The sequence below is a fragment of the Candoia aspera genome, chromosome 4 (genome assembly GCF_035149785.1).
Source record: "Candoia aspera isolate rCanAsp1 chromosome 4, rCanAsp1.hap2, whole genome shotgun sequence".
NCBI lineage: Eukaryota > Metazoa > Chordata > Lepidosauria > Squamata > Boidae > Candoia > Candoia aspera.
In genome coordinates this window covers 33,143,520-33,165,556 of record NC_086156.1, presented here as the reverse complement: position 1 = coordinate 33,165,556, position 22,037 = coordinate 33,143,520, and the positions used below count along the sequence as shown (strand labels likewise).

Genomic DNA, 22,037 nt, shown 5'->3' with positions numbered 1-22,037 from the left:
ATAGACATATAGGTTAGTTGGAAAGAATTGTGTTAGCTAGTCACCTTGGTAAGAAAAAAACACTTTTATGCTGTAACTAGTATACAGTATATATACTTTTATACTGTGACTAGTGGTTTTATAAGTAAAAGAACCCCGCAACATACAAGGGGTGAAAAAAGGGTCTTTGTGTGCAGTGTCTCATTGGGAACGTCTTGGTGAGTCTGAGTAAGCCAACCCTTGGGTATCAAGCAAACCTGTGACCCTGCTAAAGGGCACTTGCTCACAGCCTTGTTAAAGTGCTTCCCACTCATCCTTGAGGTCATAGAAAAACATGCTGGAACACTTGGAATTGCCTTCACTGCAAGTTCTTTTCTGCCTCAGTAGTAAGTGGCATTGTCCTTACAGATTTACTGCAGGAGAAGATACGGAAAACCACTGGTGCCTTTGTTTCTCTCCCACCAGAATTCACCAGCCAGTAGGAAAAACATCCACCCATCACTCTCCCTAGTGTGGGCTGGGGCTTTGGCTGGAGGCAAGAATGTAACGAGATGTGACAAATTTGGAGAAGAGCTCATCTGGTTTTCCACAGGTATCTGTAAAGGAAAAGTCTAGATGCTGCTTGCGACTATGTAATTGTGGCTGCCATCTTGATTTTTTTTTAACCTTCCCTGTGGACATGCCTGTTGGTTTTCCCATTTGTATGGAAGCCATGGACTGGGATAGAGTTTTCATTTTTTTCTGGCCATCATTTCCCATTTCTCAATTTCTCACCCAGTGCTGCTGTTTGCCTGCGGCAAGATGAGTCCTGGTGATGTAGAGATGTTCTATAGCATGCTGGTTGGGGAATTCTGGGACTTGAAGTCCACGCATCTTAAAGTTGCTAAGGTTGAGAAACACTGTTCTATAGGACACAATGGCAACAGGTAGCATGTATTTCCCAACCTCCAGCTGCTTTTGTTTGTATTTCTCCCAGGCTGAATGGTGAAGGATGTGGACTGGGAAGAGGGGAAATATACCTTTAAATAAACCCACATATAAAGATCACTTTGCAAAAAAAGTAATTGTAATACGAGATTCCAGGCAAAAATGGGTATGATCAAAAACAAAGATGGCAAGGACCTAACAGTAGAAGAAGAGATCAAGAAAAGGTGGCAAGAATATACGGAAGACCTGTATGGGAAGGATAACAATATCGGGGATAGCTTTGATGGTGTGGTCAGTGAGCTAGAGCCAGACATCCTGAAGAGTGAGGTTGAGTGGGCCTTAAGAAGCATTGCTAATAACAAGGCAGCAGGAGACAACGCTATCCCAGCTGAATTGTTCAAAATCTTGCAAGATGATGCTGTCAAGGTAATGCATGCTATATGCCAGCAAATTTGGAAAACACAAGAATGGCCATCAGATTGGAAAAAATCAACTTATATCTCCATACCAAAAAAGGGAAACACTAAAGAATGTTCAAACTATCGAACAGTGGCACTCATTTCACATGCCAGTAAGGTAATGCTCAAGATCCCGAAAGGTAGACTTCAGCATTCATGGAGCGAGAATTGCCAGATGTACAAGCTGGGTTTAGAAAAGGCAGAGGAACTAGGGACCAAATTGCCAATATCCGATGGATAATGGAAAAAGCCAGGGAGTTTCAGAAAGACATCTATTTCTGTTTTATTGACTATCTTAAAGCCTTTGACTGTGTGGACCATAACAAATTGTGGCAAGTTCTTAGCACTATAGGGATACCAAGTCATCTTGTCTGCCTCCTGAGGAATCTGTATAACGACCAAGTAGCAACAGTAAGAACAGACCACGGAACAACGGACTGGTTTAAGATTGGGAAAGGAGTACGGCAGGGCTGTATACTCTCACCCTACCTATTCAACTTGTACGCAGAACACATCATGCGATGTGCTGGGCTTGAGGAATACAAGGCTGGAGTTGAAATCGCTGGAAGAAACATTGACAGTCTCAGATATGCAGATGATACCACTTGGATGGCTGAAAGCGAAGAGGAACTGAGGAGCCTTATGATGAAGGTGAAAGAAGAAAGTGCAAAAGCTGGCCTGCAGCTAAACCTGAAAAAAACCAAGATTATGGCAACCAGCTTGATTGATAACTGGCAAATAGAGGGAGAAAACATAGAGGCAGTGAAAGACTTTGTATTCCTAGGTGCAAAGATTACTGCAGATGCTGACTGCAGTCAGGAAATCAGAAGATGTTTAATCCTTGGGAGAAGAGCCATGACAAATCTCGATAAAATAGTTAAGAGCAGAGACATCACACTGACAACAAAGGTCCGCGTAGTTAAAGCAATGGTGTTCCCCATAGTAACATATGGCTGCGAGAGCTGGACCATAAGGAAGGAAGGCTGAGAGAAGGAAGATAGATGCTTTTGAACTGTGGTGTTGGGGGAAAATTCTGAGTGCCTCGGACTGCAAGAAGATCAAACCAGTCCATACTCCAGGAAATAAAGCCAGACTGCTCACTTGAGGGAATGATATTCAAGGCAAAACTGAAATACTTTGGCCACATAATGAGAAGACAGGACACCCTGGAGAAGATGCTGATGCTAGGGAGAGTGGAAGGCAAAAGGAAGAGGGGCCGACCAAGGGCAAGATGGATAGATGATATTCTAGAGGTGACGGACTCGTCCCTGGGGGAGCTGGGGGTGTTGGTGACCAACAGGAAGCTCTGGCGTGGGCTGGTCCATGAAGTCACGAAGAGTCGGAAGCAACTGAACGAATAAACAACAACAACAAATACGAGATGGGGTAGAAATATGATAAATAAATAAACCTCAGTCTGAAATAGTGCATCTCCCTCATAACTGATCCCTTTTTCCCCTTGTATGTTCTTTTATTCCAGTTTAATTTATGAATGAAAGGAGTGGGGAGGCTTTCTTTGCTGGAGCCCAAACATTATCTTTCTTTGCTGCACAATCAGCAAGACAGCCCAGAAAGCCCATGAAAATGTCTTGAGAAGAAGGCTTCTCCTGCATAGAGATGATTTGCTCCATTTGATGTGGGGAGAGCAAAGCCTGGCCTTTTGCCCTTAGAGACACGGTGGCAGGGGGCCTGTGCACCTGTCTGGCCTGTTTGCTCAGTTGGGGAGGTCACAGGGCACAGAAGCAAACAAAGCTTTACATCCTTGGTATGTGCTGCAGTGTGGTTTGGCTGCCTCTGAGAGACCAGGCCCATTCTGATGATCTGCCCCAGATACTTTATGGATACCGTTGATTTCCTGTGGGCATGACAATTGACAGCCTGGTTTGCCACTGGCACGAGGCAGTGTCTTTGTCCCTTGACAAAATTGCTTCTGAATAATTTCTCTCTGTTGGCCAATCCCAGTTAGCTCCTTGATTTTTGGAGGACTTCCAGGAGATGAAGAGGCAGAAGCCATTCCTAGAGTGCAGGTGAAGAAATGACAGTGACCGATTATGCGTAAGTGCCCAAGTTTGGGCCTACTCCACGACGATAAGAGAATCAAAGCATTTTTATCTATTATTACATTGGTGGTTTCTCTTCCAGCAGCCCTTTACTGGATGGCTAATTCCCTTCTGAGTAAGAGTCACCTCTACTTACTACCTGGCTGCTGTGACCAGTTAGCACAACATTTTGCTGGCAAAGTTGCTTGCATTCACTTGAGTCTGGATTCTATTTGGGCAGGGTGTTGTGTGGTGACTTGCTGTGTTACCTGGGTCTCTTCTTGATCTGTAACCTCCAAGGCAGTGGATAGGGTGCTTTCTAGGAAGTCCTTGGCTACCTGCAGGCTGGATCCTTGCCCTTCCTTGCTCCTTTAGGCAGGTAGTTCCCTTGATCTGGGAGGTAGTGAATGATTCCTTGTGGGATGGGCCAATTCCAGCAGCCCTTCTCCTCTCTACATTCTGTCATCAAAAGGCCTTCCTTTGATCCTGTCTCCAACCTTCCCTTTTTGGCAAAGGTGGTTGAGACAATGGTTTGGGGTCAACTCCAGAGTGTCCTAGAGGAAGCAGATTATGTGGACCCTTACCAATCAGGTTTCAGGCCCAGGCATGGGATAGATACCCCCTTGGTCACTCTAATAGATGACTTTTGTCAAGACCTGGGTGTAGGGTTTGGGAATTGAGGCGCTATTCTGCACTGATTCTGTTCTTTCCTTAGCAGGTATTTCCAGCTGTGTTAATAGGTGAAGAGAGAATGGCACTGTGGATGTGCAAGGGTGGGTTCTTTCCCACTGTTATTTAATATCTATATGAAGGCACTGGGTGAGGTCATCAGGTGGGTTGGGGTTCAGTATCATCAGTATGCCTTACCTCATGACTCCCAGGCCACACTAGAGAATTCTGGTGGGAAATGGCGGACTGATCAGCTGTCCCTGCGGGGAGTTCCGTGGGGAGAGCTGGCATTGTGGCTTTGGCGGTGGGGGCAGGCTGGTTTGTCCTGTAGCCCAGAGAGTGTTTCCAGGCAAGGAAAATGCTGGAATCAACCCATTTGTCCTGCGGATGGTGAGTTGTAGCCAGGAGACTGTGGACAGTGTGAGCGATCAATCGGCAAGACTTCACTGAGAGGCTGGGATTTCATCTCTTCCATGCCACGCTTGCAGCCTTTTAAAGGGATAGTGAGTCCTGCCTTCTCATTTCTAAAACACCAAATTATTTCTAAGTTATGTACCCTAAGAGAAGCTTTCTACAGTAAGAAGTCGAATCTCTTGGTGCTTATCATTATTTCTGGAGTATATTTTAAATTTTTTACAGTTTTGGCTTCTTTTCCCATTTAAAGTGCAACAAAGATTGAAAATAAATAAATGCCTTCCTGTTACTATTCTTGCTAATGAATTTGAAGGAGGGATATTTTCCTACACGTTGGGATTGCTGTTTTGAATTTTAAGTTTTCTGTTCATTTCTTTTGGGACTTGTCTGCTAGTGTATTTTCTTTTGCTAATTTTAGACGGAAGTTTTTCTATTAACTTATTAACTCCTTTTTTCTTGTGAGTCAAGTCACTAGAGGGCGCCATAATCTACTGTTTGAATCTACTATTTGAAGCATAGAGGATCAGGATTTAAGAGAGGTTCAGGGTGCTGTCAAGCTATCCTGCAGAGTATTCGGGACATTGGAGAAGATATTGTTGCTAGACTGTGCCATCTGAATGAAAATATTATGATGGATGTTGTTGATTTTGGAAAAGATGAGGAATTTTCTGTTAGTGAGATTAAAGTAATGTTAGGGGAGGATTATAGTTTGGTGCTGAATGGGTTAAAGCAACTGTCTGAGTTTAAGCTTGTACACAGAGTTACTCTGTTGGGGCGATGTTATGACTATCTAAACCAGTATTTTGGGAAAGAAAATATGTTTTGTGGGAGTCCTTTCTTTGCTGAGAAGTCTGAGTTTTTGAAAGTGCCAGTGGGACTGTTCGATGTTTGTAAAAAAAAATGCCATATGTGTAATAAGGAGATATGTAAATGCTGTGGTATACTTTGAGGAGGGGTAAAAAAATTAAAAATGTGTAAATGGATGGATAATTAAGTTATTATTATTTCATTTTCTCAATGATTTGGACTAAGATTTACAGGATTTTGATTTAAAAAGTATCGATAAGATATAATATTTGGCTTTTAAACTTAATAGGTTTAAATCTGTTGTAGTATTATTAATTATAAAAATAGACAGCTTATATGTTTCTATAATTTGTTTTTTTATTATAATGAACAGAAATATATAGAATAGTGATAGGAAGTGATAGGAATAGCGATAGGAAGTAATTAAATGGGTGTTGCTTTAAGGGGGTGGGATGATTTAGAAATTTATATATACTTTTTACATAAGGGGAAAGAGCAATTGTATTAGTGATTTGTATGTGTTAATGAAAGGATTTATAGAAATAATGTGATTTTGGTTTGACAAAGAGTAAGGGTTTGATTATGGAAATTGTTGTATAGTCTTGCTGTTGAAGGTTGGAAGTCATCTTTCTATGTAATCTTAAAATTCTTTTTTTGTGTTTCATACCTTTTTTAGGTTTTTTTCCTTCTGTAGTTTTTTGTTTTTCTGTAGTTTTTTATCTTTGCTGTAAACTTAATAAAATTATATATATTTAAGAAAAATGACTCCCAGGCCACACAAGAGATGCTGTCAAACTCTTGGCCTGGTGCCTGGAGGCTATGATGGTCTGGATAGGACAGAACACTCTAGAATTGAACCCAAACAAGTTGTAGCTACAGTCTGTACATTGCAGTTCCTCCAAAGTCCCGGTAGTGAGTCTGGATGGGGTTACCTTATGCCTGAATGAGCAGGTGCGTGACTTGGTGATCCTCCTGGATTCATGGCTCCTACTGGAGCAGTGGAAGCTGTGGCCAGAGGGGTCCTTGCCCAGCTTCACCTGCTGCAGTTGTTGGAGACTTACCTGGGATGTCCAACATAAGGATACTGACCACACTTTTTAAAACATCTGTAGATAGTGCAAAAAACTTTAACAGCTTTTTGTTACAATAAACTTGTTTTTAGATAAGAAACATATTTAATTCTGCCTAAGACTCAAGACAGCAACTAACAAGAAGAAGAAGACTCAAGACCTCTGGTTTTGTAATACAACCTCCAATCTTCTGTTCTACATTTCTTGTATATTGTCCAGGTTTATTTATTTATAATTTATTTATTGTTGGCAGTATTTAAGGATAAGCCTAGCTTCTCTAATAGATTCAAAGCCAGAAGGGGTTGGAAGCAGCCAAAGCATCTGGACCAAACAAAACAAACGTAACAAATGCTTTAAAATTTATTGCTATTCAGTTGGTTTTGGTGAACCACATCATTAATAATTAACCGATGAAGAGTAATTGTCCCATTTTCTGCTCATGTTTTCCAAAGAAAGGTTTTTACCACTATCTTTATAGAAAACTAACTACAGAGAATCGATTTCCAGTGAGACATTTTAATTACTTACCCAATGACAAATGTATCTAAATGCCTTCAATGTTGAGGATTGCTGAGAACTCCTACTACACTTAGAACCAATGCTGACTGGGGAATTCTGGTAGTTGAAGTCCACACATCTTAAAGTTGCCAAGGTTAAGAAACAATGCCATAGAGTAACTTTCCAATTGGGCCCATAATGGTAGCCAGTTTGGTGTAGTGGTTCAGGTGCTGGGCTAGAAACCACGAATCTGTGAGTTCTAGTCCCGCCTTAGGCATGAAAGCCGGCTGGGTGACCTTGGGCCACTCACTCACTCTCAGCCCAACTCACCTCACAGGGTTGTTGTGGGGAAAATAGGAGGAAGGAATATTGGATATGTTCCCCGTCTTGAGTTGTTTAAAAAAATAATAAAGGCGGGATAGAAAATAAATATTCAGTATCATCTTTTCAATACATTACAGAAGTTTAACAAATATGCCCAGTGATTTAATTTAAATTCAAAGCCTCTTTTTTCCATCTGGAAATTGGCATTGACCATTTCACAGAATTTTAATTATTTGCTTGTCAATGTGCTGAAAATATCTAAGTAAAATTGGCATAGCTATAGTTCCCAATGTATACATCAGTCCTGAGGCCATACTCATTAATCTGTACTATACAATCCGAAATATTCAAATCTACCAAAGTATCAAAATAATAATGGGAATCATCATCATCATGGGTATAATAAGAGTCTGAACAAAAAAAAAACCAAAACCCAGTTTTTTACATATTTCTAAACATAACCTTATTACCAATTGGTAAAATCCTAGATTTGTTTCTATTTACTACACATCCAGAATACGTATGTACTGCTGTATTGTCTCTGCAAACCTGGGTAGAGATTTTTGATAAACATTAGAAAGACGCAAAATATTATCTTCCCATAACAACTCATGTTCAATGCTGCCACCTGAATGTCCTGAAATATCACCAGATTATCATATTAAACATGGCAAAGGTCCCAACATCAAAGCAAGCACTAAGAAAGGTTTGAGACATCCTTGACAAGTACCACACTGCATCTTAATTACAAGTAAAATAATGCCACTGGTTATTATCTGAGCAGAGGGATTGGAATAATAAATTTTATGCAATAAATAGTTCGATGAAAATACATTTTTCCCTATCACAAATATATTCCAAAAATTTAATTTGCAGCGTATGATTTCTGTACTCCTGATGCGCTGTCTATAGATAGAAATAAGTTATTCACAGACTTGGAAGAAACTTTTATGCTGAAAAATCATTGGGTGTTCCAGTGCTAATCAGTACTCAGTACTTCTTTCTCAAAGTTTTGCAGTGACGAAAATCAGATTTTTTTTCTGTATCTGCAACAAATATTTAATTATTCAGTTTTGCCATATTATTGTTTAGTGACTGTATGCTTATTTCACTGCTTCAGAGACTGCCCAGCTTTTCTTACCACTGAGATCTTTTTTAAGGATTGTCATTGTCTCTGAAGAGCTAACAAGGACAGGGGAAACCTCCTGCCTTTCCACAAAATGGATTGGTACCACATTGACAGAAGCAGGAAGATTCAGTTTCATGTTTACAATGCAAGAATACATGCCATCCTATACAGGTTCTTTATTATACCTAAGAGGCCCAATATTTGACTAGCCAGTTTATCTGACATCCAATTCATCCTGAGATTTAATTGTAATCTGCAAACTCTAATGTTATTAACCACTCTGTATTAGTCCATAGAAAAAACTTTTACAAGTGTCTTGCAATTTGCTTTTGCGTAACTTGTCTTATTCTCTCAGTCTGACTGTAGAGCAGATTATGTTGGAAAAAAAATGGAATAACCAAGATGCCTTTCCCATAGATATATGAGAGTTTATGGGATATCATGACTAAAAAATACCATTTATACTCAGTTCTTTAAAAAGAATTAAGAATTCAGCAAAAATTAAATGACAGGTACAATTCTACAGCCTCCAAGTGAACAAAAGAATTACCTATTATATACTTAGAAACAGCTTCTCACTTTCCACAAAATAAATTGTATTGTAAATTCTTTAAATAGCAATAACCAGTTAACTCAAAACAGCATCAAAAGCAGCATTTCACCATCTGCTCTTAAATTTGCCAATTCAGCTATGCTACTTAAAAGTCAAGACCACCATCTGGTGGCCAGGTGTAGCCTGACAGATACTGCAAAGGATCCACCTTTTATAAATTGATACCTATACAGGTAGACCTCGACTTACTGTAGCCTTAAAAACTCAGGCACCCCGAGTGGCATGGAGCTGAAGACCTATTCCCTGAATTTGGGAGAGAACAATTTTACCTTTGCAAAGATGGCTTTTTGCCTACCTGGAAATATGAATCACAAAGTAATTCAGGTAAAACAAAAGCGCTTATTAAGGGAGATCAATTCTTTTTATAGGGTTCAGAAACAAATGATACATTCATTTGGTATATGTGATACATCAGAAACCAAGTAATCAAACAATAAAAGACATTGATTACATGTGACAATTAAACAATAGAAAACATTGATTCTAGGTTACATTCCACAAATGGCAAATTTATGGATTATATCACTCCCTTTAAAACTTGCAAGTGTATTCTAGGACTTTCACAATGCACTCTCTATTGTTTAGCTGCTGAAGAGGCAAGTTCTCACATACCAGAAGAAATAGGCCCAGAAGAAAAACAAGCTGTCCAAAAGTTATTAAAGAGGACTTTGGCCACCCTGCACTTGCTAGCCCTGTGGGCCTTGCCGCCCTATGATCTCTGGTTCTGCCACTACTGCCGGCCTTGCCACACCCAGCTGACCTTCGCCATTTTCTTCCTGCTGCTGGTGACAAGGCGCGCCTGGCCTTGCCCTTCATGAAGCAGCTGCTGGCCATGCCCGCCCCTTCTCCAAATTACGTGTGGCCTTGTCTAAATTGCGTGCAGCCTTCTCACAAGGTTTTGGAAGGCAGGCACACAAAAGAAAAGCCCAGCTGCACTGGCGTGAAAGGACGATCCAGCTGGGTCTTTTTTTTTTGCCCTGGCACAGCTAGGGCCTTCTTTCACGTGCCTGCCTTGAAAAAGGCAGGTTCACAAAACAAGGCCCCAGCGTGAAGGACAGACCAGGCTAGAACGGGTCCTTTGCAAGGCAGTGCACGTGAAAGAAGGCCCTAGCTGCACCTAGCCTCACGTGGTCAGCAGCTGCCTCACAAAGGGCTAGGCTGGGCATGTCTCCTCAGCCAGGGCCGCAACTAGGGTCTGTGTCACCCTGGCAAACATGGATTCCGCGCTCATTTTGGCACCCCCCCCAGCACGGCACCCAGGGCACATGCCCTGCTTGCCCCCCCCCCACCGTTGCGGCCCTGTCCTCAGCAGTGGGAGCAAGAAGACACTGAAGGTCAGTCAAGACTGACTGGGACTGAGGAGGCTGTGGCTTCCTGGGGGAGCTGCGGCTTTGCACCATGCTGCTGGGCCAGGCTGGGGTTGGGCTTCACGCTGCACTATGGCTCAGGGGCTTCTTGCAGCCCCAGAGCTGCAGTGTGCCAAAAACCCCAAGCTGCAGAGTATTCTTCCCCCAACCTTCCTGAGCTCACACTGCACTGCAGAACCCTCATCCCCCAACTCATGTGCAACCTCCCAGGCCTCCCCCACTCCACCCCCCATGGCACCCCCATGCTCCTTACCTGGGACTCCCACCTCTTCCCACTTAACCACCCACATCTCTTGGGGTTACAATGGCAACTGGGACTGCCCAGGATTGCCATCACTAAGTGATGCAGTCATGTGCCATCATGCTTTATGACCGCATCACTTAGTGACAGAAATTCCGGATCCAATTGTGGTTCTAAGTCAAGGACCTGTATAAATTTATGCTGAACTTCTCTCACCTAAGTTCTTTTAATTTATAAAACATAATTTATCCAAATACCACAACATATTTGCTTCAAAACTTTATTCACGTAAGTTTAATACTGTCGCTCCAAAAACAGACAAGTTATGTTACATGCAACTGTAAGGAATCAAATAGAATTACAAGTAATTCAGCAACATTTATGTCATAGTTTGAGCAACAAAACAATTTCAGATATCAAATTATGGGAATTCTGGTCTTCCAGTGTTAAAGAACATAATTTGGGAATTCTTTAAGGCAACATGGGATGCTTTAGTTGGGTATTCTGTGGTTCTGGAAGACAAGTGCAAAGAATACTTGACAGCAGATAAAGTAAATTTTAACATTCTCAAAACTGAAGCTACAACTCAGGTCAAGCACCGATATCCCTAGATATGTATCACCCTTGTTTAAAAATAAGATATGGAATGGCAAAGCAGAAAACGTATGTATATAACCTTTTAAGACACTGAACCTTCCTTCTGCTGTTTTTAATATCACAAGGCTGAAAAGGCTATCTTGGGATGTCCAGGTTATGCTGATCTTATTTAATGTGAATTTGCTTTCTGATCACATTCATAACCATCTGAATCTCTGTTTGATGAAGGTTCTCTCTTGTTGTCCTGACTTTCATCAGACACAACGTCATCTTCTGTTCTCTTTTCTCCATGGTCATATCCAGTGAGCTCACTTTCTACTGGAACTGAAATCATGTCAGGTGACAAGAAGCAGTCAGCATTCAACACCTGCTCTGAAGTCATTTGATTATTACAGCAAATGAGTTGAGACAGCAGAGATTTAACTTTATCGTCCTTGAAAAGGAAAGAAAAAGGTCAACATGAAACATCAATCTATCATGATGCCATCATTCAAATGAATAAATAGGAATATTTGGTTTCCAGAAAGGGTAAACAGCATCTCATTATGTGTCTTGAAATAGAAACCATATACTGGGTGGTCTACTGCAGGGGAAGGGCAAAATTTGCAAGATGGCAGCCATGGCAACATGTTCACACAAACCTTTGATCGGCGTTCCGAGTCGTCATGCTGGCCACATGACCCGGAAGTGTCCCTAGGGACAACGCCGGCTCTAAGGCTTTGAAACGGAGATGAGCACCGCCCCCTAGAGTCGGACACGACTGGACTTTACGTCAAGGGAAACCTTTACCTTTACCTACCATCTTGCAAATTTTGAACCCCTCCTGCAGACTCCCCTACTGTATATGCTGCTTTTAGGAAAACAAAGGCTCTTCACCCAGCCCTTCGGGGAGGGAGAGAGAGGGAGAGTCCTCGGCTCACCTGGTCTGTTGTGCTTGCCATCTTTTGTCTTTCTTTTATGTTTTATTGATTTTATTGTAATTTCTTTGATTGATTGTTGTCAGCCACCCAGAGTCATTGAGAATCAGGTGGCATACAAGTTTAGTAAGTTATTGTTGTTTTAAACTGCAAATTCAGTAAAAAAAGGTACCCTAAAGTAGAAACTCAGAACAATGAAAAAAGAACAGCACTAATACAGAGACATTGTTGCATGCATACCAAGCAGCTAGAAGCGTTGTATCAAGAGAGGGTAAACCTCAACTTGGTTGGGTATCCTATGCAGTGACACTACTGAAAAAGCTCCACTCTTCGTCTTTGCCTCCCACATTGCAAATACCCATAAGCAAAGCTTCAACTGCTGAAGTGAGCAAACAGGAACCCAAGAAATCAATCTATAAGGTTTTCAGATTTTAAGCAACTTCCTGGAGAGTAAGAAAGAACTTTCCATGGAGTAAAGGGGGAAAGTTTGCTCTCGTTTCCATTACTGGAAAGCTTAGCACACAAGGCAGAACACCAAGCCCTCCTTTTTCTTACCCAAACTCTCTGCCAGGGAAAAACATGATAGTTTCTCACAAGTTGGGTATGTGCAGTGTGTGGGAACTCACATATGGGAAACCCTGTAGAGTTCCCATAAGAAGCTCCCAAGGAGCTCCCCTTGAACTATTATCAATATACTTGTTAACATGTCAGTTTTTAAACCTTTCTTTCGGTAGAAAAGCAGCAGCTTTCTAATTATGGTTAAAGTATCTTGTAAACAACTGAACCAAGAGTCAAATACACATACCCCGCTTTAAGAAAGCTGATTACTACAAACTCCCAACTAAAAATTAACATGATCAGTAAAATCCTCTGGTGGGAGTAAAATGTGCATTAAAAAAAACCTTTTGCCAGAAGAAATGCAAAAGAAGCTGTTTGGGCTGTAAAAAAAAAAATCTAAATCCCATATTAAAGTAATACTTACTCAAAAGAAAAATAAATAAATACATACATCTGTTTATCAGGCACAGGTTACAAAAAAACCTGCTAGTCCGAATAACTGGGACTAATATTATTGGGACAATAATTGGGACTAATATTTACAAAACTGAAAAAACTAAAACAGATTAAAATAAGCCTGTTATGAATTAACAGCTAGAAGCAAAAGTGAAATGCAATTGGGGAAAATACTTTATTCTTATTGAAAGCACTGGTCCACCTAATTTAAAATCCTCTTTTGGCGTCACAGAGGTACCAAGCACTGAATTTGAGAACACTGGACCCCACTGGTATGCCCTGTGCTAGTGTCATGCGCTGCCTACCTCTGAATAACGTTCAGACACTGGTTTGCAAAGCAGGCTCTGGTTTATTTCAGGGTAGGTACAACGTTGGTAGAAAAAAGCTGAGAGTGACAGGAGCGCGCCGGTGCGGGGTTTAAATACCCCGCGCCGGTCAGCGCCCCCTCGCTCTCGGTCACGTCACCCCCCTTTGTCCCATGCGTTGCCCTGCCATTGGTTGAGGGTTTCCAGGATCGCCCATCCTCAGGTTTTCATTCTTCTGCTGATTGCTTTCAGCTGGGCGATCCCCGTTGTATTGCCGCTGATGGCTTAGGTGGCTCCGTGATCCGTTTAGCTATTGTTTGTTAGCCGTTAGTCGTTGTGGGTTGATGGCTACTTAACTTGTACCCCTTCACCTATTTCCTTGTCATTGTCATGAGTGCCATTGCGCTGATGACTTTAGCTCAACGGCACTCATGACATACTGCCCCCTTTCCGAATAGTGTTCTCCCCCGGGTTTCTGGGTTTTCCCCATGGAGCTGTCAAAATGCCACATTTTTTTTTTTTTTTTTTTTTCAAAGTTCCCGCCGGAGTAGTTGTCGCCCCTCCCTTTGCTCCTCCCTCTACCACGTGCCTTCCCAGGGTGTGTCCATGGTGCGCATGCTCGGGTTCTGACCTGGCGTGCGCATGCTCCAGCCACACCCTGTTTGTTTGGCTCAGTTCGGCGAGGCGAGAGGCGTGGCTGGTCGGGTGCTTCTCAGCTCCAGGTAGGGCCCTTCTTTTCTTATTTAGAGTGCGTCGCCTTTGTTGTGTCTCTTGGGCGTTGCCCCCAGGTTGCCCTGTTGACTTGCTTGCCACTCCCCCGCGGCCGGGGGGCGGGGGGAGGGTGCTGGCGATCGTTTGTCACCACCCCGTGGGCCCGGGGCGGGGGGAGTGAGTCCCGGGGGGGGGAAGGTCCACCCAAGTCGCGGGCTTGGGGGGGGCCCTTTCCCTTGGGGCACGGGAGGCGGGGGGAGGCCTGCGGGGGGGGGTTTGGTTTTGCTGACCTTGGTTGCGGTTTGTCGGGGTATGCCCGGTGAAATGCTCTGGTCAGGTCAGGCGCGTTAACGTTGTGCGCCGCCACCCATTCCGGGTGGGGGAAGTGTTTCCACCTGACCAGATAGTGTAGGGTTCCTCGTTGCTTGCGGGAGTCGAGGATGTCCCTTATCTCGAAGTGGTGTTGCCCGTCGATCATGAGCGGTGCGGGCTGTGGCGTGCTTGGGTGCCATCGGGAGGTGGTTGCCGGTTTTAGGAGGCTGGTGTGGAACACCGGGTGGAGCCTCCGGAGGTTGTGTGGCAGGTCCAGGCGTATTGCTACCGGGTTCACTATTTGCGTGACTCGGAACGGCCCGATGTACTTAGGCCCCAGTTTTTTCGAGGGTTGGGTTGACTTTAGGAACTTGGTGGAGAGATAGGCCATATCCCCCGCCTGGAACGTCGGTTGTAGGCGCCGGTGCTTGTCGGCCTGCTCTTTGTAAGCAGCCTGTGCCTCCTTTAGCGCCACCGTGATTACTGGCCATGCTTCCGCGATCTTCCGTCCCCAGTCGCTGGCGTCCACCTGGGGTTCCGGGGGTTGAGGTAGCTCCGGGATGGGGACGAAGTCGCGCCCCGAGACTACTTCGAACGGGGTTTTCCCCGTGCTCGTGTGGACGGCGTTATTGTATGCGACTTCGGCGAACGGGAGCAGGTCAGCCCAGTCGTCTTGGTGGTAGTTCGTATATGATCGTATAAATTGCTCTAAGGTGGCATTAAGAACCTCAGTGGCTCCGTCCGTCTGCGGATGCCAAGCCGTAGATAGGGCCTGTTGGGTCCCCGTCAGCTTCAGGAAGGCCCGCCAGAATTTGGAGGTGAACTGTGTGCCCCTGTCGGTCACCACACGTGCGGGACATCCGTGTAGCCTGTACACGTGGATGAGGAAGAGTTTGGCTAGTTGTTGTGAGGATGGGACCGACGTGCAGGGGATGAAGTGGGCCTGCTTTGAGAAGTAGTCCTTCACCACCCAAATGGCCGTTTTCTTCTGGCTGGGTGGGAGGTCCACTATAAAATCCATAGAGATTTCCTCCCATGGGCGGGAGGGTTCTGCCACCCGTTGCAGTAGCCCCGCGGGTTTGCCTGGTGCCCGTTTGGCCCTAGCGCACGTTGGGCAGGACGCCACGTAGGTTTTTACGTCTCGCCTGAGCGCGGGCCACCAGAATTGGCGCCGTGTTAGGTGTAGGGTCTTGAGGAACCCAAAGTGTCCCGCTTGCTTGGCGTCGTGTGACCTATGCAAGATCGCCTGGCGTTGCGAGTCCGGGACGTAGATTCTGCCTTCCCCCCATGCCAGGTCTTGCGCCATCGTTACCTTGTCGGGGTTTGCCAGGAACCAGGGGTCGGTTTTGAGGGCGGCGGCGAGGTCCTTGCGCATTCCCCCTGGTAGTTGCGGTTGGCTTCTTTCCGTCGCCGGTTGTCCCGCCGTCGGCTGCGCCGTAGCGTCGAGCTGCCTCCGTGCGCCGCTTCGGGTGGTCACGGCCATCCCCAGTTGCGAGGCGGATAGGACCGTCCCAATGGTGTCTGGGGCGGGCTCTTCGTCTTGGGGCAGCCGGGAGAGGGCGTCGGCCAGGAAGTTCTTCTTGCCCGGCATGAACTTCAGTTGGAAATCAAAGCGGCTGAAGAATTGGGCCCATCGGACCTGTTTTGGGCTAAGGCGTCTAGGCGTTCGTAGGGCCTCGAGGTTCCGGTGGTCCGTCCAGACCTCGAATGGTTGGGTGGCTCCCTCGAGTAGGTGTCGCCATGTCTCTAGTGCCGATTTCACCGCGAAGGCTTCTTTCTCCCAGACGTGCCATCGCCTCTCTGTCTCGGAGAACTTCCTTGACAGGTAGGCGCATGGTTTCAGGAGCCCCGTGGAGTCTTTTTGTAGCAGGATGGCTCCCAGGGAGAAGTCTGAGGCGTCGGCTTGGACCACGAACGGCCGTTCTGGGTCCGGGTGCGCGAGGATTGGCTCCGTCGTGAACAGCGCTTTCAGCTTGTCGAATGCGGTCTGGCACGCGGGAGTCCAATTCAGCACTGTGCCTGGGTTCTTGGCGCGTCGGGTGTCCCCCACCCCTTTGGTTTTGAGGAGGTCCGTTAAGGGGAGGGCTATCTCAGCGAACCCCCGGGCGAATGACCTGTAGAAATTCGCGAATCCCAGGAAGCTCTGTAGTTGCCGTCTGTTGCAGGGCCGCTCCCAGTTTAGCACCGCTTCGACTTTTGCGGGGTCCATTTCGATGCCGTCCCCGGAGATTCGATACCCCAAATAGTCTAGGCGCTCTTTGTGAAACTCGCACTTTGTAGGCTTTGCATAGAGCTGCGCCCTTCTGAGCTTGTCGAGGACTTGCCTGACTAAGGTTACGTGTTCCTCGTGCGTTTTTGTGTAAATGAGGACGTCGTCGATGTAGACCAGGACCCCTTTAAACAGATGTTCATGCAGTACCTCATTGATGAGCTGCATGAACACCCCAGGGGCCCCCGCGAGTCCGAAGGGCAGTACCTTGTACTGGAAGGCGCCTAGGGGGCAGTTAAACGCCGTCTTCCATTCGTCCCCCTCCCTGATTCGGATGCGATAGTACGCCTCGCGAAGGTCCAATTTGGAAAAGACTTTGCCCGTGGACAGGTGGGCGAGCATGTCCTTCACCAGGGGTAAGGGGTATTTGTTGGACAGGGAAGCCGCGTTTAGGCCCCGGTAGTCGGTGCAGAGCCGTAGGGTCCCGTCTTTCTTCTCCCGGAATAAGACGGGGGCTCCGACCGGTGAGCATGCTGGCTCTATGAATCCCCTGTCTAGGTTTTTATCGATGAACTCCCGGAGGGTTGCCATCTCCTTCGGGGTCATCGAATAGATCTTTGGTCTAGGTAAGGGGACGTCGGGCAGTAGGTCGATCCGGCAATCCGTCTTGCGGTGGGGGGGTAGTTGGTCGGCTTCTGCCTCTCCGAAGACCTCGGAGAAGTCGGCGTATTGTTCTGGTAGGTCTGCTGTGGTAGCGGCATTGTCTTGTGTGGTCGCCTCCGCTCGTCCTACCGTGGGGTTGCTTTTGCCAGCTGGTACTGGTGCTCGATACTCGCCGTCGCCGAATGTGAAGGTGCGGGTCGCCCAGTTGATCCGCGGGTTGTTTTTCGCGAGCCATGGCATCCCCAGGACTGCAATGGGCCGTCCGATGGGCGTGACTACGAACGATGTGCGCTCGGTGTGAGTGCCCATTTGCAGGGTGACCGGCTCGGTTTGTAGCGTGGCTGGTTTCCCTCCCGCTGTAGAGCCGTCCAGCTGGTGGAATGCCAGCGGCGTGGGGAGGGGGAAGCAGCGGAGGTCGAGTTTGGCGACTAGGTCGGGGTGGATGAGGTTTTTTGAGCACCCCGAGTCCACTAGTGCCGCGGCCGTGGTGGCTCCGTTGCCGGCAGAGAGTTGAATTGCTGCCAATATTACGGAGCTTTTGTCGTTTCGTTGAGGTGGTCCGCGTTGCTGTCCCACCGCCTGCCTCGCCACGCGTCTCAGAGCAAGCGGGGAGCATTTCCCGCCGGCTGGTCGGGGTCGGTATTGTCCTCTTCCCCCCAGTAAGCGTCCCAGCCCTCTTCCGGTGTCGCTGTGGCCACGGTCATTCGGCGGTGAGGGGGCGGCCCCGGGTTGGGTGGTTTGGGGCTAATTTTCGGGGCGGGCTTGGGCGCGCTGGTCGGCGGTCGGTTGGCGAAGCAATCCGCCGTCTTGTGCCCTAATTTGCCACACCTCCCGCAGGGCTCCCGGTTGAACTTCTTTTTTGGGTATATGGGGCCGGCCATCCCCCCGTGTGGTGCGGGTACCTTTTTCCCGACATAGTTTGTGTCTTCCGTGGTTGTCATCAGGAAGGTGCGGTGCGCGTGTTCGGCTTTCCCCGCGAGGTGGATCCACCCGTGTAACGTTTCTGGGTCGTCGCGGTAGAGGGCCCATTGGAGAACGTCGCGGTTGAGCCCCCTTTTGAAGATTTCCAGCAGGGTGGTCTCAGACCAGTCGCAGACCTTTCCCGCGAGGGCTTTGAACTCCAGGGCGTAGTCAGGGACCGTGCGTGTGCCCTGTTTAAGTCTCTGGAGTGCGCTTTTCGCCCGTACTTTAGCTAGGGGGTCTTCGAAGTAGTTTTTCATCTCTTTGATGAAAGCAGGGAAGGTGGCGAGGGCGGGGGAGCTGGACTCGTACAGTTGGACGTACCAGTCCGCCGCCCTGTCTTGGAGTTTGATCGCCACGGCGGCGATCTTGTCGGCCTCGGAGTCATAGGAGTGTCCGTGCCTCCCCATGAACTCCCTAGCGTTGGTCACGAAAAACGAGAGTTTTGAGGGGGTCCCATCGAAGAAGATGGGGAAGTCCTTTGGGGCCCGGGCGTTTTGTGCGGCCCCGCCTCTCGCTTCCCGGGGTGTGGTGTCGGCCGCCTGTGCCGTCTGCTGGCTCTCTGCTGGCCCGTGTGGGTTCGGTGCTTCGCTCGGGGTGTGGGCTTGTGCGGGGACGTCGTTGGGTGGCGCGGGGGGCATGAGCGCCTGGAGCATGGTCCGGAGTTCCGTCAGCTGAGCCCGCATGGCCGCGAGTTCAGCTCGTGCCTCCTCGTCCACAGCCCGCGCCGCCGCTGGGGCCGGTTCCGTTGGCGCGTCCTCGGGGGTGGGTTGCCGGTGGGGTTCATCGTCCCTCCGCCGCGGGTCCGCTTCCTCCTCCGTCTGATGGGTGTCTCCGTCGTCCTCCTCCGTGTCGAGCACCGTGGGGCTGTCGCTCCGCGCCCGTTGCTGGGGTGCGATGTGGGGCGCGGGGTCCTCCGCTGGTTTCGGAAGTCGTGCTGCTCCCTCCCGCGGTCGGGTTGCCTCCGTCGCCATCTCCCCTTGGGGTTGGAGCTGAGGCTCGGGTCGGGTGGGGTGGGCGTCCATGGCTCCGGGAGTCCGCGGTGCCTCTGGCCTCGGTCGGTCCTCCTCTGTCTCTTGCCGCGCGGCTCGCCCTCCTTGCCCGCGTCGTTCCGGCCTCATCTTGCTGGTCTTCTCGCCGTCTACTCCTCCCGCGGCTCGTTGTCGTCCGGTGGGGCTCGGCGAGGCTGAGTTTATGACTCTCAGCTTTATGTCATGCGCTGCCTACCTCTGAATAACGTTCAGACACTGGTTTGCAAAGCAGGCTCTGGTTTATTTCAGGGTAGGTACAACGTTGGTAGAAAAAAGCTGAGAGTGACAGGAGCGCGCCGGTGCGGGGTTTAAATACCCCGCGCCGGTCAGCGCCCCCTCGCTCTCGGTCACGTCACCCCCCTTTGTCCCATGCGTTGCCCTGCCATTGGTTGAGGGTTTCCAGGATCGCCCATCCTCAGGTTTTCATTCTTCTGCTGATTGCTTTCAGCTGGGCGATCCCCGTTGTATTGCCGCTGATGGCTTAGGTGGCTCCGTGATCCGTTTAGCTATTGTTTGTTAGCCGTTAGTCGTTGTGGGTTGATGGCTACTTAACTTGTACCCCTTCACCTATTTCCTTGTCATTGTCATGAGTGCCATTGCGCTGATGACTTTAGCTCAACGGCACTCATGACAGCTAGCAAGTCATGGTCCTTTTGGGAAGACAACCTGTGTTCATGATGCTGTGAGCTCCTTATCAGGCAGACTGCAGACATTCGCTCATCTCAGGCACGGAAACTTATGTCTGCAGGAGGGATGCTTATATTATCTGGATCACATGCAAAATCAGATTTCCTCACCCAGCTAGATAGAGAATTGGAGTTTCTTTTGAAACAAGAAGTTGCTAGGCACAGGTGGGAAACAGTGGAGTTTAACACCTGCCCACAGACTCAGGAAAAAGAGAAATCCAGGTGAAGTGGAAGCAGGGGAATTGCTTTTAAGGTCTTTTTATTTCTCCAGAAAGAGGGTAACGTTTAGGCAGGGTTATGCACATAGACCTTTGAATTATTTTCATGTGTGTATCTGCTACTTAAATCTTTTGCTTCCTGTGTTCATATATTTCTATAAATCAGGGAATAGTATATAATTCCAACAGTTGTCAGATATTTGGATTATACTCCTGAGTCTATCATTATACAGTAGACTTAAAGTAAGCATTTTCCTTGATAAGCTGGAATTCTGTAAGATCTGGAGTCAAATAGTAAAACAAACTATTTCTAGCAAGGTGGTAACATTTCTATCTTATGATCGGACTGGAACATTATGTCTTATTTTATGTTTTCAATTTGTTTTTTAACCAAGCTACCAGTTGTTGCTTCTCCATGAATTGGGTAGCTCTAAAAGTTATATTTCTTCTTAGCATTGAGTATTTATATTTTGATATTTAAATAAGGCTTTTACATTTGATTTTTTTTATTTCTTATATTTTAATAAATTTGATTTTGTTTATCTCTTGTAAAATTGGTCTACCCAGATTTATACTGATCTCCAAAGGAGAGGCATACTAAGTCTGATACTACATTTACAGTCCCCATGAGTATTGAGTTTATCTAATCCCTTTTAAGGCAGAATAAACCACAGTTCTGTGACACTGGATCACCCAAGATCTTGTGATATTAAACAAAGAAGAAAAACCATTCACTTTCCCAATAACATGCATAATTTTGAATATTTCTGTTATGCCCCCCGTTTGCTTGGCAACATTGTAACCTTCTCCCATTGCGTTGCTCCAGTCTCCTATTCATTTTGGCTGCACTTCATTTTTCCAGAGCCAGAGCTTGCAACTGACATCCTCAAATTAGTTAGCAGTACTTGAGCAATATGTAACCCTCTGTCCTTAACACCGATCTTTCCATTTTCCTGGAGATCAGCAACAGAAAAGTTTTAAAGGTTTTGTATAAATAGTTGTTATACTTCCCTTTATGTCACCTGTACTGCTTAAATGTCTACATTGTTATTATTTAACATTCATTAACAAAACAGCAAATTCTGCATTAAACCTGAGATATTTCGGGTAGGAAAAACTTGCCATATTAAGGCCATCCAGTAGAGGAGTTCCATCTCTGTTTGTTTTCAATTCTTCCTTTCCAATAAAGAGCTGCAATTTTAAAAGACGACAAAATTACTCCCAAAGATCAATAACCCCCCAAATTTTTTCTCCCCACACCTGCACTCCCTCAGCACTGAATTTCCTGCCTACTCTCCACCTCCTCGGCTGCTTTGTCTGGTTCTATCCACTTTCTGCTTCTTCTTTTCATCTCCTAGCTGTTCCACCTCCTGTGCTAGACTTCTCAGGCATGGGCCAATTCCATTTAGAGCCCAAAATGAACATTCCTAGCACAACCTGGTAAGATGACCAGTGTGACAAAAAAGCACAGTAAATGCAGCCCTATTTAGTAATTATGGAAACTGTAATGCTTTAACATTCAGGTATTTATTCTATTATACTGACTGCCATTTTTTTTTATGGTTTCCCTAAGGGGCACCTTATAAACCCTTTAGGAAAACACAAAAGCTATCAGAACAGGAGCCAGATGCTTCATATTGCGACACAGCATACCTGTGACCAAAGGCTTACATACCCAGTAAAGCAGGCAACCAAAAGCATACAAATCTGAAGCTGGAGAAGGCGGCTGACCCTCTTTTAGTTCAGGAGAAGTTAAGCTCAAGCCATTCAAAGTCATAGAATTTGACAAAGCACGCTGACTCTAGAAGTAAAACATTCCAGAGCTTAGTACTCCTCATCCCCCCTCATCATACTGAGGTCCTGATGTGTGTGTGGGGGG

The 22,037-nt window shown here is 46.5% G+C and overlaps 1 protein-coding gene across 1 annotated transcript in view; it reads right to left on the bottom strand.

Annotated features, from left to right (window-relative positions):
• Positions 1-10,778: 10,778 nt before the first annotated feature.
• Positions 10,779-22,037, bottom strand: part of STK31 (serine/threonine kinase 31) — a 44,907-nt gene continuing 33,648 nt past the window's right edge. The window contains exons 22-24 of the mRNA XM_063303781.1: positions 21,834-21,959; positions 21,281-21,349; positions 10,779-11,565 (exon numbers count right to left, since the gene is read on the bottom strand). Of these exons, the coding sequence (XP_063159851.1) occupies positions 11,302-11,565; positions 21,281-21,349; positions 21,834-21,959 (459 nt within the window). The 3' untranslated portion in view covers positions 10,779-11,301. The remainder of the gene's footprint in view (positions 11,566-21,280; positions 21,350-21,833; positions 21,960-22,037) is intronic.